Source organism: Bactrocera dorsalis, unplaced genomic scaffold (genome assembly GCF_023373825.1).
Source record: "Bactrocera dorsalis isolate Fly_Bdor unplaced genomic scaffold, ASM2337382v1 BdCtg231, whole genome shotgun sequence".
Classification (NCBI taxonomy): Eukaryota; Metazoa; Arthropoda; class Insecta; order Diptera; family Tephritidae; genus Bactrocera; species Bactrocera dorsalis.
The window spans coordinates 14,495-30,883 of record NW_026038282.1 but is presented as its reverse complement, the minus strand read 5'-3'; the positions used below and the strand labels follow the sequence as shown (position 1 = coordinate 30,883).

Sequence of the window (16,389 nt, the reverse complement as noted above, 5' to 3'; positions counted from 1 at the left end):
TGTTTATTAACAGATTCCACCCATTTTCACACTCTGAGAAATTGCCGGTAAGATTTGTCTAGAGCGATATTTGTTTATATATATAGCTACAGTATTTTTTGAGATATGTACATATGTTGTGGATATACGAGTATACAATATTTGCATTACAGCTTTTAAAAGGCGGCGCCACGCCCCTACTACAACACCATGTGATAAATAATTTTGAAAATGAAGTTTCGATCGCAAGTTGGTTTAATTAGAAAAAAATTAATCAATAAGAAGCCGGTTCAATTTTGCAAATAACAATAACAAATTGATGCACGGCTTCCTGCATTTCAAAAACAAATCTACAAAATAAATGAAACTAACAACAGAATACTTATGCACATATCTATAAATATAGTACAAATACAACAATTAATTGTATTATCAATTTATAACAACAACAAACCCAAACAAGTGATCATACTTATCAAGCCGCGTTGTCTCGTTGTCATGTAAAGGTTCCACTTCCACATCGTTCTAAGCGGGCTCGGCTTATGTATATTACAATCCGGTTTTTATTATCGCTTCGCTCAGCATTCGTAGTCATCGTCGTGTATTTGCACGCCAAATATTTCAGTCTCAAGTCGAAGTTGCTTTCGCGTGGATTATTTCAAATTAATTTCTGTTCGCTTTAGACGTGAATAAGTGCTGAACCATTTCTAAAATAACAAAGTTCAAAATGGTCATTAATTTTGCCGCTGGTCCAGCTAAATTACCGGAGGAGGTTAGTTCAAACCGCTTTACTAACATAAACACTATCTTTTCTAATGAGGGCACAACATTTTGTATATCAATCCATTCGTGAAACAGCAGTGCAAAGCGTTCTCTTATCACTTGAGACTTGTGAAATTAAAATATCAAGTTATAATTTCGGAGTTCAAATTTTTTCCAACATCGACTCCTACTTCAAAACTCCCCGATCTTTATCTGTATAAAACTACATACTAAATTTTACTTTCCGCTACCAGGTACTGAAAGAGGCACAAGAAAATTTGCTCAATTGCAATGGCACCGGCATATCAGTGATGGAAATGTCCCATCGTTCATCAAATTACGCAAAGATACAAGAAACAGCTATCAATGATCTACGCGAACTATTGAATATTCCATCAAACTACAAAATACTGCTCATGCAAGGCGGTGGCACTGGACAATTCGCGGCTGTTTGTTTTAATCTCATAGGACGCACTGGTATCGCTGATTACGTCGTGACCGGTTCTTGGTCAGCCAAGGCCGCAAAAGAAGCTGAACAATACGGCAAGGTCAATTTGGTAATACCCAAAGCGGCCAAATACACCACTGTACCTACACAAGACACTTGGAAACTCGATCCGAATGCCTCCTATATTTACTACTGCGACAATGAGACGGTCGATGGCGTCGAATTCGACTTCGTGCCCGAAATTACAAATGGTGTGCCGCTGGTTTGTGATATGTCTTCGAATTTTCTATCACGTCCAGTTGATGTCACGAAATTCGGTCTCATCTTCGCCGGTGCACAGAAAAATATTGGACCAGCCGGTGTGACGGTTGTTATTATACGTGAGGACCTCATCGGACAGCACATTAAGCAGACACCATCGGTTTTGAATTTCGCGCTAATGGATAAAAATGCGTCACTACTCAATACGCCGCCAACTTTTTGGTATGTCATATCTTTTGTGTACTTTTTCTTAAAATTTTAACGTTTTGTTGTATTTTTGTTAGCATTTACTTGATGGGTTTGGTATTCAAATGGATTAAGCGTAACGGCGGCATTGCGGGCATGGAAAAAACAGCTGCAGCCAAATCAAAGCTCATCTACGATGTAATTGAGCAGTCGAATGGCTTCTACAGCTGTCCGGTGGAGAAGCGTGTGCGCTCACGTATGAATGTACCGTTTCGCATTGGCAGCAGCGAGGGTGTCGACGCCTTGGAAAAAGAGTTTTTGGCAAAGGCCGAGAGTCAAGGCATGATTCAATTGAAGGGTCATCGTTCAGTTGGGGGTATTAGGGCTTCGCTGTACAACGCCATCACTGTCGCCGAAACCGAGCAGTTGGCTAAATTACTGAAAGAGTTCGCACAAAATAATAAAGTTAAAAATTAAAACGAGACTAAATTTAATTGTATGTATATAATATGAAACAATTTTTGTATAGATTTGAAATATTAAATATCGATATATTAAGTAAACAATTTTGTTTTTTTTTTCATATATTAAAAAGTTTTTCGAAACTCAAATAATTGAATAGCAATGTAATCGAAGATATATTACTGCAACGCGTAAGTGCAACTACTATATGTGCAAAAGTACTAGCCGATTGATTTGAGGAGATTGTAGCGTTACCTTGGAAAATAATCCATGTCAAATTTCGAAAATATAATTTCTGAAATAAAAAAGGTTTTCATACACGGTCTAGATTTTGATCATCCAGTTTGAACGGCAGCTATTTAATATATTGGTACGATATTGGCTTTCCAACATAAGAGAAGCTTCTTGGAGGAAAAAAGGATTATTAAAAACTCTTTTTAATTTTTATCTAACTAAGAGACTAGTTTACGTATATATGTATATGTCTCGGTTATAAAACAAATATGAAGCGACGCTTTAACCACCGAACACAATATAAACACTGGTTAGCGATCTCCATTACAATTAAATAGAAATACAGTTGAACTTCCCTGACTCGCATCACCATAATCCACCAAAAAACTTCGAATTAGAGAGACTACTAGTTATGGAAGGAAGTTTGTATGAAATTTGACTACTTTTACCAATTCAAGGGTTCGAGTTATGAAGAACTTCGAGTTATATACTTCCTTCCTCAATAAATTCAGACATAGTAAAAATCAAAGAATTCACTTTTAGAGTCTCACAAAACGACGCGTATCTCAAATACTAATGAATATTTTGGTGTGAAATCTAGCATAGATGTCACTAAAAGTAAAAAACACGCGAAGTATAAATTAAAAATTCACCTTTCCATTTGATCACAGTAGTATGACTGGGAAGAAATAATCAAAACGGGATGTAATAAAAGTAAACACTTTATTTAATAATTGATTGATATCTATATAAATTTATAATATTCTTAGGAAAAGTCTTTACCGAAGTCGAAACATCCCTAATGATTTAGATGTTGTCATAGATATCGTTATCTTATAATCAGTATAGAGAAAAAAATAGTATTCAAGGTTGCAGACGCCAATTTTACATAAAAACACAACACATATGTACTCTCGATAGTTGCGATAGTATCTCGAACTTGAAGTACTACCAGCAGTACGTCACCATCGTTGATTGCGATCCTCGTTATCGTTATTAAAGCCACAATGTCGATAATGCTAACGATAGTTTAGTACGCCTGGAAACTCGATTCTAATTTATACGGCAGATTGCTTTACCATCTCTCAAAACTTTTTTCTCTTTAAAAAAATGTTAAATCTCTCTCTATCATTGATTCATTTATTGATGTTTTGTGTATGTACAATATACGTACTCAGTACTCATGGAACAATTTTCCTCTCTTCTTATTGTTATTTTAGTACACTTTGTCTCGGAGGATGGAGTCATGTGAAGAAGTTCACGCAAGTGAGGAAACTTCTCTGATTGGCATCCAAGTTGTCTTAAACCACAAGTGTTACTTTACTGTAATACTAAATTCTAATTCGCATCGAAACTTTGCTATTGTAGCACAGTGTATTCCTAAACGTCATGAAAGCAAATCATATGGTACAATTTGAGATGCTAATTGAAAGTCATAAAGTACAATGAGCAATGAACGGCGCTAAGCACAAAACGTACAGGCGATTTTCCATAATACATCCGCGATAAGCACTCATACACACACAAAAGATTAACAGTGGTATATATAGTATACAACGTATGATTATTTATAGACTTGATAAGAAAAACGCAAACATGACGTGGTAACAATGAAATACTATAATATTTATAAACTTAAAACAAATGATACGCTATCAGTCGTCCATAAATAATAGCTCCTAAAATAAAGCTTATCCATATTCAGCCGAATGGACTTCGTAGCCTCTATTAAAGTTATTTTGCGTTAGAAGCCTTTGGTTTCTGGATTGGGTCGTAAAGGTCCGGTCTAACCCCTCAGTTTTTAAGATATCGCTTGAACTTTCAAACCACAATAGCATTTAGATAACTGTCAGACAGAGTGATCTTTCAAAGTCAAGTTTTGGCAAGGGAAATTTTTTTATTTGCAAATTATCTGCATGTTCTATTTAGAACAAATTATTGTCCAAGCCAATACTGCAATCTCCGGACATAGCTGCTTACAAAAGCAGAATGTTTCTATACTATAGTCCTCTACTGCCTAATCGGTGCTATTATTTATCACTGAACAGTATTTGCACATTGATTTGAAGTTTAAAATTTTATTTACATTTTAGATAATTTTACTTTCCGAAAACTTACTAATTTCGTGTTAAATTGTTTAATCAAATAGTAATAAAGCAATCACTAAAGTTGATTCGTCTATAGCACGCATATCTGTCGATAGACTCTCAAACGTACATACATATGTATGTGGGTACATAGCACTTACCCAACCCATAGATACTTCGTTGGAAATACTGCTAAATCTCTCAAAAAATATATGCCGCCATGCCATCTCGCTTAAAGTACATGGATTTGTATGTGTGTATGGGTGAAATTATTTTTTAGTCATTTTTTGTAGCTTTTTTCTATGGAAGACTGGTAAAGTTTCCATGCGCCGCTGGCTTTGGAAGTATGCTACGCTGCTTTATTTCCAATCAGTGCTCAAGCAGCTTTTGATCAAAGTGGTTGATTCAGTATCGCAGCAACAAAGTTCGCAATCACATTCCCGGTTTTGAATACGAATTAGCCGGTTTCAAGTGTACACCATTTTGTCAAATTGCATTTATAACTTAATTAAGGTAAATTTAGTTCAGATGTCCCACTTAGACCAATAGCAAAAGACTTTACATTCTACATGCTTACGTAATTCCAATTGGACAAATTGGTAAAGACTTTAAGTTTGTCAGTATTAAGTGTTTTTTAGTAAAGTGAAACAAATTTTAGAGTGTTGACTGGAAAGTGTCTTAGTGTGTGTGACTTTGACTTGTAATTTCATGATTTTGCCGGTAGTTGACTTAACATTTTTGGCAAAACTGTCGTGCAAAAACTCATGGTATTTAATTTAATTTTGTGCAATTTATATTATATACATATAATACATAAGTATTTTTGTATATAAGAAAAAGCACAGTTCCGTAAAAAATTAGAGAAACATGACGCACACGTGATAACGTAACATACATATCTGTAAATGTACATATGAACGTCCACAGCTGTCAACTCGTATGCCTACCTATGCGCAAAGGTTAAATAAAAGTCAAAGACATTGCGCTTGGAAGCGGGCACAACTCAGCTGTGTGCGATGCCTCAGTGCAGGGGTGTGCAACAAATGCGCAATGAGTTTCCAGCAGCTGGTGAATATGTACAGATGTACCTAGGTATTTATAAATAAAAGAGTATTTCGTATGAAAATATTGACTCACTGCTAGGAGAGATTATTTGAAGTGTCTTTAATTAAAATTTGTTTTAAAATCTATAACTTTTTACCGATAATTATAAACACAAAATAAGAAAAATATGCAGGTGTTGCCAATGAAAGTTTTTTTATAAACGAAAATAATTAAATAATTCAATATATGTATGTACATCTTTAACAATACAATAAATGTATATTACTTGTATTGATTAAATAACCAAATTTTATAAAACAGTTGTTTTTTTTTTAATTTATAAAAAAATAATTCTATGATTTTTTATATAATCCCGAAAATCTTAATTAAAAATAATTTTCAAATATCTAATCCCCAATACTATATTATAAAATTAAAAATAAATTTTAATTCCAAATACTGGAATAAAAAATAAAAACATAATTTATTCCCAAATGCCAGTTTGAAAAAAAATTTATAATTAAAAATAAAAGAAACAATTGTTTTTAAATTTACATATTTTCGCGTTTGCGTACTTCGTATATAACATTTTGAACGCTGACGCACATAACCTTATAATAATAAACGTTCTTTGGCATTGTTTCCTATGCTTAAGTTCAAGTTCAAGAACGCGATTTTTTACACCGATGTCTTTATTGAGTGTACCTATATATGTACAGTTGTATTTACAATGTAAACCATTTACATATGTACATATGTACATATGTATATATTTATGTATGTATCTTTAATCTTTGCATCTGCGGCAGCATACTTCAATTGTCTTAATGTAGCATATTGTCTTAATGTAGCATATTTATATATGTGTATAGTTACATTTTCGCATAAATTTATGATTTTTTTAACAGAGTTGCCTGATATAAAAATACAAAAATCTACAATAAACAATTAATAATACTGTATTTATTGTCTTTCCTTATTTTTTGAGTTGAAAATAATTATTATTGCAATTTTCGGAATAAACGCTATTGCCGACGAAAATATTTAAATTGATTTAAGAAAAAAAAATGTTTACCTTTCGCCAAATATCCAAAGCAATTAAAAATAATAAACAAAAAATATGCAAAATCCCTCATAAGTTTACAAATCTACTTAGACAATCGTTACTAAAGAATCTGGCAGCACTGCCATGCCATGCTCTTTTTCTACCAAAGAGATAAGCCATACGGAAACTTTTTCTAAAAGCTACATTCACATTTCTCTTGCTTCCATATGACCATGCGCTGTTCTCGTGTCTAAACTTTCCAACAAAACAGAAAATGTACCTAATTCGAAGTGACATGATTACGTACATAGACGGTACACATATATTCTGAACACAATTGATGTCAACCCTCTCAAGGAGCAAAAAACCAAGGTCGTTTCAAGACTATACCGTGAATAATATTATATACTCTTACGTATATATGTATGTATGTACATGAGTAAATTTGTATGTGTTACATAAAAATGTGCTACGTTAATATATTTTCCAACTGATTATGACAATCAGGCGTTCAATTTTGTTATCAGTTAATTACTCTAATTTATGAATTAATGGGACATTGACATACGGAAAACAGCTGATTTTGACATAAAAAAAATTTCCAGTAGACAAGCAAAATGTCAGCCAATGCTCGTTCCATATTTTTTTGCTTTTAATCGTGGCATAGATCAGCATCTTATTTCGGTTTAATACTTCAAGATAATAAAATCAATTGCATGCTGAATTCAATTTAGAATCACTAAGGTCAGTGTTGTTGCTGCCAACTTTCATTTTCTCTCAGACATGTGGGAGAATCCTACTACTAAAATGAGCTATTAAAACTATTAAAATAAAATAATTTAAAAAAATCTAAATTATAAATGAAACAAAAAACATTTAAGATTAAGTATATCAAATTTAATAAACTAGTGTAAATAAAATAACTCAAACTGAAAGTTAATAAACAAAATTAAGTGTAGGTACATAGGAAATACAGTAAATCACAATTGGGTGCGACAAAATAATATAATGTCACAACAAATCGTTTTAAATTAAGTGAAAATCAATGGAAGAAATATGAAATTGATTTAAAGTGGAGAGTTATATATTAACGAATATGAATGGAAACAAATTAAATTAATTGAAATCAGTTTGCATTTGTATTTGTGTATGGCGAAATTGCGAAAGAGAAGGTCGGAAGAGGAATTCAATTTATCAGCACTCAATAAAATTTGTTAAACATTTGTATGCTTGTTAAAAAATTTTCGAAGAAAAACATTAAATACTACAGGCAATATCTTGACTAATAGATATCGTACAATGACCTATGGTAAAAAAATTACTAAATGGCGGCGTTGAAAAACAGTTACATAGAATGCTGCTCGTTTTTGTCTGCGAAAATCCGATTTTTAATTAGAACAAAACATTGATAGGTCATTGTGTAGAGAACTATATACAGAAAAATTTTTTTGTGATCGGAATAAGTAAACTGCAGCGAATTCAAAAGATGTAGTTAAAAAAACAACACGTTTAAGGATAAACTGAGCGACTACAGTTCAAATAATTAATTCAAAAAAAGATTAATTATTTTAAAATTGTAGTGCGTTATTTGAACTGAGAGGCTACACTTTAAAAGACTAGTTCAAAAAAAGTTTAAATATTATTTTAAAATTTTAGAGCTTTTTTTTAAAATTAACCAATGAGTCATACTGAATATACAAGAACATTTTTTTATTTGAAATTTCGCACTGGGTTTGTTCCTTAAGGACGGAAAATATTTAAAAGTTTGAAAAACTAATTTTTTGTTTTATCATAAAATATTAGTATGATACTTTAATGCCCGGTTTCACAGTCCATACTTAAGTTGTATTTAAGAAAAAACAGGAAAATAGTATTTTACAGTTCATACTTAAGTTATGCTTAAGTACTGAAAATGGGAGGCTTAAGCAGTGCTTAAGTAACAGCTGATTTTTTTTTTTGCATTTTCAGTTATTTGTCGAAATCGGATTGGGGTTTCCACCAGTTAAAATAAGTGATATTCATGGTTCTTTTGTTGTTTTCATCCATTTTCGATATAACTTTCCTCGCAAATTTATGTATTGTCTGTTATAATTTAAATATTTCAAACATATTTTTATGGATGACATTTGTAAAACATATGTTGCCCATAACGTTGCCATATATCATAATAAAATTTTATTGACATTAAGCATTGACTGTGAAACGCAAACGGCTACTCAATCTGCAACAATGCTTAGCTAAGATTTTATTTAATTTTCTTGAACATTTTATAATTGTTTACAAAAGATATCTTCAAAATGTTAGCAAGCCCATACTTCTAGAAATAGGGTCACATTTGGGCATAACTTAGTAACGATCAAACTATATGTATTATATATACAGATCAATATATTTTATAATAACAAAAGTATTTTTTATATTTACAATCGGAGGGGCTTAAAAAATCGGAATTGTTATCAAGAAAACATGTCAAAATAAAATTAAGAAGTTCGTCGTTAATTTTGTGAGGTTTGTTTCAGACATCACAGAATTGTAGACAGGATAATAAGGCTATGCATCTAAATTCAATATTGAGATTTCTAAAAACAAAAAAATTTAAAAAAAACACAAGTGAATATTACCATCTTAACATATCTGGTCACCCTGTAATAATAAAATATAGCTTCGGCACCAGGAAATTTATTAGCCGATCATATCTCGGTAGGTTATTTAAATTAATACCACTCAGCGATAAATAAATATAAGATATAATATTGGCAACTGTACAAACACATACATACATACATATGTCTGTATAAGTATTTATATATTTATTAGCCGGCTTTTATTGTAGGCATTGCGATCACTCGATATAAATGAATAATTATTAAAACACACACAATTTAGCTAAAAATGTACATAGTATGTCTTTGTATGTTTAAACATTTAGCCATGCACATAAAAAGCTGTCCTAGCAACAACACATCCCGACATGCATACATACTAACTACAAAAAAGCTCCACAATTTTCTCTTAAAGGCGAACTGCTCAAAACACGTTTCAACAACCCCAAAACTTTTCAGAAAATTCTAAATGTCATGCAGTAGAAGATGCAGATACACAAGCGTATCTACACGTACAATTGTTTATATGTAAATATGCAATTGTGTGCATAACTTTTTTATTTGTAGACGGCAACTTTTATTTCCTCTCCACTTGAACTCACTAAGGGTACAAAAAGTTCTGCTCTGCGCAAAAGCATCCACAACGGCAGGCGCTCTCGCTCTCCTGCACACTCTTTTGACCGAATTGTTTAGCGCCGACTACAAGCTAACGTAACGTACAACAAATTCGATATTACCAATGCAATGGGTATATGACTAGAGACATTGTTGTAAATTGTGGTGGTTTTGCACGGCGCCCGAAAGCCACTTTCCCAACGATTCATTACCCCCAACCCCAATGCTAAACTGTCTCAAGCGACTTTTCATTGCTCATCACGCTCTTGTAATCATGGCCATATCGTAGTAGAGCGAAGCGAGTTAAACAGTGCACTTGTAAAAAGTTTTCGGTGTTCTACGGTAGCTGTGATTTAAAAAAGTTCAATTATACACATTTGTCAGTCATTATAATTTAATTCTTTTAGTTTTCAAAACGAAAAAAAAAATTATATTTCTTTTTCTTTTCTACACAAATTTTAAAAGAATTTTTTCAAAAATATTTACAAAGGCGAAAATAAAGCAAGATTACGTTTATATCTAAACTTAATAAATGCTTTTTTTATACTTTTGCTGCGCATCTACTAAAGGACGGAAATAATCAGTTTTACCGCAACTGCAGACACACTGTGACAACTGCTCCATTTCCGGCTAAGCGTAATCGTAAAGAACTTCATAACTGTATTTTATTAAATCAACGTATAACAGCCAAAATGGTTCATACAACAATTTACGATGTTGCACCAAAGCTAAAGGTATTTTGCTCTCCGAAAACAAATAATAATAATAATAAATTGCAGTGCATTAAATGCAAAAATAAATCGTAAAAAAGGAAAAATCGCAAAATTTACACGATTACACAATCACAGTTCGTAATATGAGTGTTGGCGGCGTTGGCGAGGCAAAAGTTTCGTTGTACACTACAACGAAGTGGCGAGAATTGCATTTCTATTGACCTTGACTTAAGGTCATGTAATTTCGTGTGTTTAAGAATTATCACCGGATTGCTAATATTTATGAGGCAAATAAGGTTAAGCTAATAGTAAAATGCATACATATGTATGTAAATACGTATAATTGCATGTATGTATGTAAGTGGGTTACGTTACAGTGAAGTGCATAAGCAAAAAATTGCAAACTATAAATGCGCCAGATGTTGGCTCGGAAATCAGATAACATTTAAAAACTAAACAACTGGGTTCATTATGTGATATACATATTATACATATGAACATATATGTAAATATGTATAAACAATGCGCTAATGCCGGCTGGAACTTATAACAGTGCATATATGTACATATGTACGTATGTATACCCGTAAAGGCACATGAGCAAAATCCGTCATAAAAGTTTTATTGTATTTTCATTAGCTAAGCTTAATTAGAAGCTTTAGGCGAAAATAAATAGTTTATACAAAAAAGCTGTGTCATAAGACAATTAAATTTTCTGGACGTGCTGGGTGTTTTGACCTTCACAAATTGAAAGGTGCTGCCAAATTTCATATCAGCTTCATTATCTGTTCGTAAGATTTAAAAGAACAATATTTTTTTTTTGTAACCGGCAAAGTTTTCGAAAGCCAAGCACTTGCGAACACGCTTATAATTTACTTACTTATATACTTGATCTAAAGCATATACTATATAATATATAGCAACGTATTGTCTATTCTTTGCATAGAACACTCACTCCACAAAAATGTTTAGGAGCTTGCGCAGTCATTCATATTTCATTTAAGCCAGCTTTCAACGATGACAGAGATAGTAGTAGTTTTTTACAAGCATTTGTAGACACTTATATACTTATATAACTGGTAGGTAGATGCAAATACTAGTATATTGTTAAATCATAGAAAAGCGAAAGTTTCGCTACGTCAATATACCACTGACTAATCTCGAACTAGTCCTAAGTAATTGAATACGGAAATAGAACATAAGCATATTCTTTGCTCCCTGCTCTATTTCTCATGAAAACCGAAAATTACACTCTCTAATACACACACCGTTAACTATAATGTAAAAAGGAAGGAAAGGAAGAAACATCTGAGGGAACATCAATTTACTTAACAAAAGAAAAACGATATATAGAAACCACTCATATTGAAACAAAATTTGAGTTTTGGTTATAAAATGGTTATATATTGGTTATAGCTGACAACTGAAACGTAACTTTTATTCTAATTTGGTATCAGATGCCGAAGAAAAAATTATGAATTCAGAATGGAGCGAAAAACAAATCGTCGTTTAATAACCCATACATTGGGGTTAAGGCACATTTAATTGGTTCAAAACATGTTTAATGGTTTTATGGCTTTCATTGCAATTCTCTTCACTATGTTCACTATGAAGCTGCTCATTTGCCTAAACCGGCAATATTGCCACACAAACTGAACGATCAAACTATAGTTCTTTTATGGAAAACTGTTTTATTTGACAAGATATTGTTCAGATCGGACATTTACATCATTCAGCTGTCACAACAACTGCCTGATCGAATTAGGATTTGAATTAGATTAGAATTTTGTATGGAAAACTTTTTAATTTGAAAAGGTATCTTCACGAAATTAGGCATGAATTATTGTCCAAGGCAACGTTTAAATCTGGAAATAAATTTTTCAGATCAAACAGCTATGGCATATAGCTACCAAACAAACTGTCCGATAATTATTAAAAAGAAATTATTTTTTATATGTATACTTTCATGCTTTTTTTCTTCTTTTTCAATGTGCTGGTCATAAGAAATACAATTTCTGTAAAATTATATATAAGTGATTCAGTAGGAAGATATTTAGTTGAGAAGAGTTTGATAGTCTGCTTTGTTGATAGCTAAAAAATAATCAAGTTCAGAAGCGCTTCAATGCCAAATCTTCAAATTTACATTTCTTGTATGCAACATTTACGTAAATAACGATAATTTCGATTCAAAAATGTGTCTATTTTACATTCAAAATATTTGCTGTTAAAGATTAGATCCACTAAATGGACTCAAGTTCTTACTTTAGTGATTAATATGGGCATCGGTCTTATTTTAAACCACTTGTAGCTACTACTCAACGAATGTATGCGAGTATCAGTTAAACTATCAGATATGTGTATAGATAAAACCACAACAAGCTTCATTAAAGTAAATTCCCCGAATTAAACTGAAAGTAAATACTTATATACTATATTATAGCTATAAAGTTTCAATAAATTAATCGATGAGTTCTGACCGCGGAAGCAGGTGACTTCTAATAAAAAAATCTCGAGTATGACTATTATAAATAAAATTAATCACGATCTTGACAACATGCACACATTATTTTTTTTACACTTATAACATAACACAATAAACAACTCGAGTATAGACAAATATAAAAACTTTAGAACACAGGTGCAATGGAGTAAAGATGCAATCAATTCCAATTGCACCACAGAACTATAATAATAGAAATATTTAGTATTTTTCCATTCATTTGTTCTACAACTCTCTTTAACTTTTTCGCACACAGACGAACGAAGTTCCACAAAACATGGCTGCCGAAGCTGAGACTCACTTGGATCATATGTGCCGCTTGCAGTTCGACTCAGCGGTGCCACATGTACGCCTCTCGGGCATCGTCTGCACCATTGGACCTGCCTCGCGCAGCGTTGAAATGTTGGAGAAAATGATGGAAACCGGCATGAATATTGCCCGCATGAACTTCTCTCACGGCTCCCATGAATACCATGCCGAAACTGTGGCCAATGTACGCGCCGCAGCCAAGAACTACTCAGCGAAGATTGGTTATGAATATCCAATTGCCATTGCATTGGATACCAAGGGACCTGAGATCCGTACTGGCCTCATTGAGGGCAGCGGCACCGGTGAGGTTGAATTGAAGAGGAATGAAACCATCAAACTGTCAACCGACCCTGCTTACCTCGAGAAGGGCAACAAAGACACAATCTACGTTGATTATGCTAACATCGTGAAGGTGGTGCAACCAGGCAATCGCGTCTTCGTCGATGATGGTCTCATCTCGTTGATTGTTAAGGAAGTGCAAAGCAACGCTTTGGTATGCCAAATTGAGAATGGTGGCGCTTTGGGCTCACGCAAAGGTGTCAATTTGCCTGGTGTACCCGTCGATTTACCAGCTGTGTCCGAGAAGGACAAGTCTGATTTGAAATTCGGTGTCGAACAGAAGGTCGATATGGTTTTCGCCTCATTCATCCGTAATGCCGCTGCGCTTACTGAAATCCGTGGTGTTTTGGGTGAGGAAGGCAAGAACATCAAGATCATTTCGAAGATTGAAAACCAACAGGGCATGCACAATCTCGATGAGATTATTGAAGCATCCGACGGTATTATGGTGGCACGTGGTGATTTGGGTATTGAAATTCCACCAGAGAAGGTATTCTTGGCACAGAAGGCAATGATTGCCCGCTGCAACAAAGCCGGTAAGCCAGTAATTTGTGCTACACAAATGTTGGAATCCATGGTAAAGAAACCACGCCCAACACGTGCCGAAATCTCCGATGTGGCTAATGCCATTCTCGACGGTGCTGACTGTGTGATGTTGTCCGGTGAGACCGCCAAGGGTGAATACCCACTCGAATGTGTGTTGACAATGGCAAAGACCTGCAAAGAAGCTGAAGCAGCTTTATGGCACAGAAATTTATTTGCCGATTTAGTGCGCGCCGCACACACCTCCACTCTGGATTCGCCCCATGCTGTGGCCATTGCTGCCGTTGAGGCTGCTTCAAAATCGCTGGCCGCCGCTATTGTGGTCATTACGACTTCAGGAAAGTCGGCTCATCTGATTAGCAAGTATCGTCCACGTTGCCCAATCCTAGCGGTCACACGCTTCCCACAAACCGCTAGACAGGCGCATTTATACCGCGGCATCATACCTCTCGTTTACAATGGTAAGTACTAAACCCGCCACTTTGCAATATTTTCGTTTGTAAATCTTATTTTACTTTTTAATAGAACCAGCTCAACCTGACTGGTTGAAGGATGTCGATGCTCGTGTGCAATTCGGCGTGCAGGTCGGCAAGAAGAACGGTTTCCTCAAAACTGGCGATGCAGTGGTTATTGTTACTGGCTGGAAACAGGGCTCTGGATTCACAAACACCATGCGTATTGTGTGCGTAAACGTAGATGATAATCAAGAGTGTGAATGCAGTGAATAAACAGTGAATGAATTGATAACGGAAGTAATGTGTGATGAATGACATAGTGCAAGTTGAAATGTTGAGTTGCGTGGAAATTTTAATTTTTGAACAATGTTAATGCAATTTATCACTAATAGGGCAGAGTTACCAACCGTAAAAGATAATGCATGCCATTTTAAGTGCTTTATATTTATTTATTTGGTAAAATATGTGTGGAAATATGTTAAAGTAGTAAAGTTCGACGTTGTTTCAAGCTTAAGTAAATCAAAATATGAAAGTAAGAAATAGAAATTTTTCAAAAAATAACGCTAATGAACGTAACTTGATTCTTTTTAAATTATAATAAATCCGAAGTCTACTTAAGCTACTTTAACACATAACCACAAATGTATTTATTTATTTTTTTGCATAATTGGTAACTCTATTTGCTGTTAGTTATTATTTGAAGCTTATAAATTTAACGTGGATTTTTTTCAATTTCCTTCCACAGTTACATTGAATAAAGACCATCGCCGTTGTAATGCTACCTCGGACTCAGTTATACCTAGATGCATACAAACATATATAGAAAATAATACATTAAGTAGCGCTCAAGGGCAAGCGCACAACTTCATCTTGTTGCAGTGAAACTCAAATACACGTATTAAATAGAAATCTACCTTCCAATCGGTGGACTACTGAATAATTTATTTAAAGGCTACTGTAATTGAATGTTGGTATTAATTTATCCCCTGCACTAGTGAAGCGGAATATTAAATGTTATGAATTACAAATTTTAATAAAACATAAACACATTAATTTTATTATTTTATTTATCTGTAAAGTTGTATGAAATGTACTTAAATTGAATGAGTGCACTTTTGTTTTCTCTTTTCTGAAATTGCACCGAAACTAAAGTTACCATCCTAGATCTAACACTATTTACTAGCATGTTAATAAAGAGCATAGCATAATGCGATCGTACACAAGTCAATTTGGTATTCAAAAAAGACAAGCGACCGGGATTATATTTTTATTGGAATAAGTGCACAATGCATGACGGAATACTCTTCTCCTTCACTCAGTAGATATCACTCTCTAACATTTGATTTCCTGACACCAAAAAGTGCAATTACAGTGTATTGCATTTTTCTCTGTCCAGATAAGCCTTTAAAGTATACATCTGTTGAAGTTTTTTCTACTTGAAATAAATTCGGGTAAATCATATTTAAAATTAGTCGGTTAACGCACTTTTAACCTTGCGGTTGGATAAAAATATCGAACAAGGAATTTGCCTTAAATTTTATATTTCTAACCAAATTTCGTGTGCGAAATTGTTGAGAATGTAGGAAAAGGCTGTTTTATCAAAAGCACAAGCCTACAGGTGGTACAAAGCCATCAAAGACGGTCGAGAGATTGTTCAAAACATGCGCCGTTGTGGACAACCTTCGACTTTTTAAACTGATGAAAATATTTAAAAAGTGAAGGATATGGTTCTTGAAAATCGACAAGTGTTTAGTGCACACGCTTTCAATTTTTTTTTACTTTTCGCAAATTCTAAGTTTACCGA

At 33.7% G+C, this 16,389-nt stretch overlaps 2 protein-coding genes across 4 annotated transcripts; both read left to right on the top strand.

Annotated features, from left to right (window-relative positions):
- Nucleotides 1–593: 593 nt before the first annotated feature.
- Nucleotides 594–2,202, top strand: LOC105227571 (probable phosphoserine aminotransferase). Its single transcript, XM_011206984.4, has 3 exons — nt 594–751; nt 996–1,672; nt 1,735–2,202. The coding sequence occupies exons 1-3, from the start codon at nt 707–709 to the stop codon at nt 2,111–2,113; spliced, it is 1,101 nt and encodes a 366-aa protein (XP_011205286.2). The 5' UTR covers nt 594–706; the 3' UTR covers nt 2,114–2,202.
- A 2,571-nt stretch (nt 2,203–4,773) lies between these two features.
- Nucleotides 4,774–15,638, top strand: LOC105227572 (pyruvate kinase). 3 transcript variants are annotated; one of them, XM_011206986.4, is made up of 5 exons: nt 9,934–10,068; nt 10,296–10,460; nt 13,196–14,591; nt 14,656–14,812; nt 15,331–15,638. In XM_011206986.4, the coding sequence occupies exons 2-5, from the start codon at nt 10,419–10,421 to the stop codon at nt 15,341–15,343; spliced, it is 1,608 nt and encodes a 535-aa protein (XP_011205288.1). In that variant the 5' UTR covers nt 9,934–10,068; nt 10,296–10,418; the 3' UTR covers nt 15,344–15,638. The 3 variants fall into 3 exon arrangements, with proteins under 3 accessions (XP_011205289.1, XP_011205288.1, XP_011205287.1); XM_011206985.4 differs by having other exon boundaries at nt 9,954–10,105; XM_011206987.4 differs by lacking the exons at nt 9,934–10,068; nt 10,296–10,460 and adding an exon at nt 4,774–4,932.
- The last annotated feature ends 751 nt before the right edge of the window (nt 15,639–16,389 follow it).

Bases quoted from the DNA above. Each gene is read 5' to 3' on its own strand.
- LOC105227571 (XM_011206984.4), top strand. From the start codon at position 707: ATGGTCATTAATTTTGCCGCTGGTCCAGCTAAATTACCGGAGGAG. The intron at 752-995 runs GTTAGTTCAAAC...TTCCGCTACCAG, and splicing joins CAGCTAAATTACCGGAGGAG to GTACTGAAAGAGGCACAAGA. The intron at 1,673-1,734 runs GTATGTCATATC...TATTTTTGTTAG, and splicing joins AATACGCCGCCAACTTTTTG to CATTTACTTGATGGGTTTGG.
- LOC105227572 (XM_011206986.4), top strand. From the start codon at position 10,419: ATGGTTCATACAACAATTTACGATGTTGCACCAAAGCTAAAG. The intron at 10,461-13,195 runs GTATTTTGCTCT...TTTCGCACACAG, and splicing joins ATGTTGCACCAAAGCTAAAG to ACGAACGAAGTTCCACAAAA. The intron at 14,592-14,655 runs GTAAGTACTAAA...ACTTTTTAATAG, and splicing joins CATACCTCTCGTTTACAATG to AACCAGCTCAACCTGACTGG.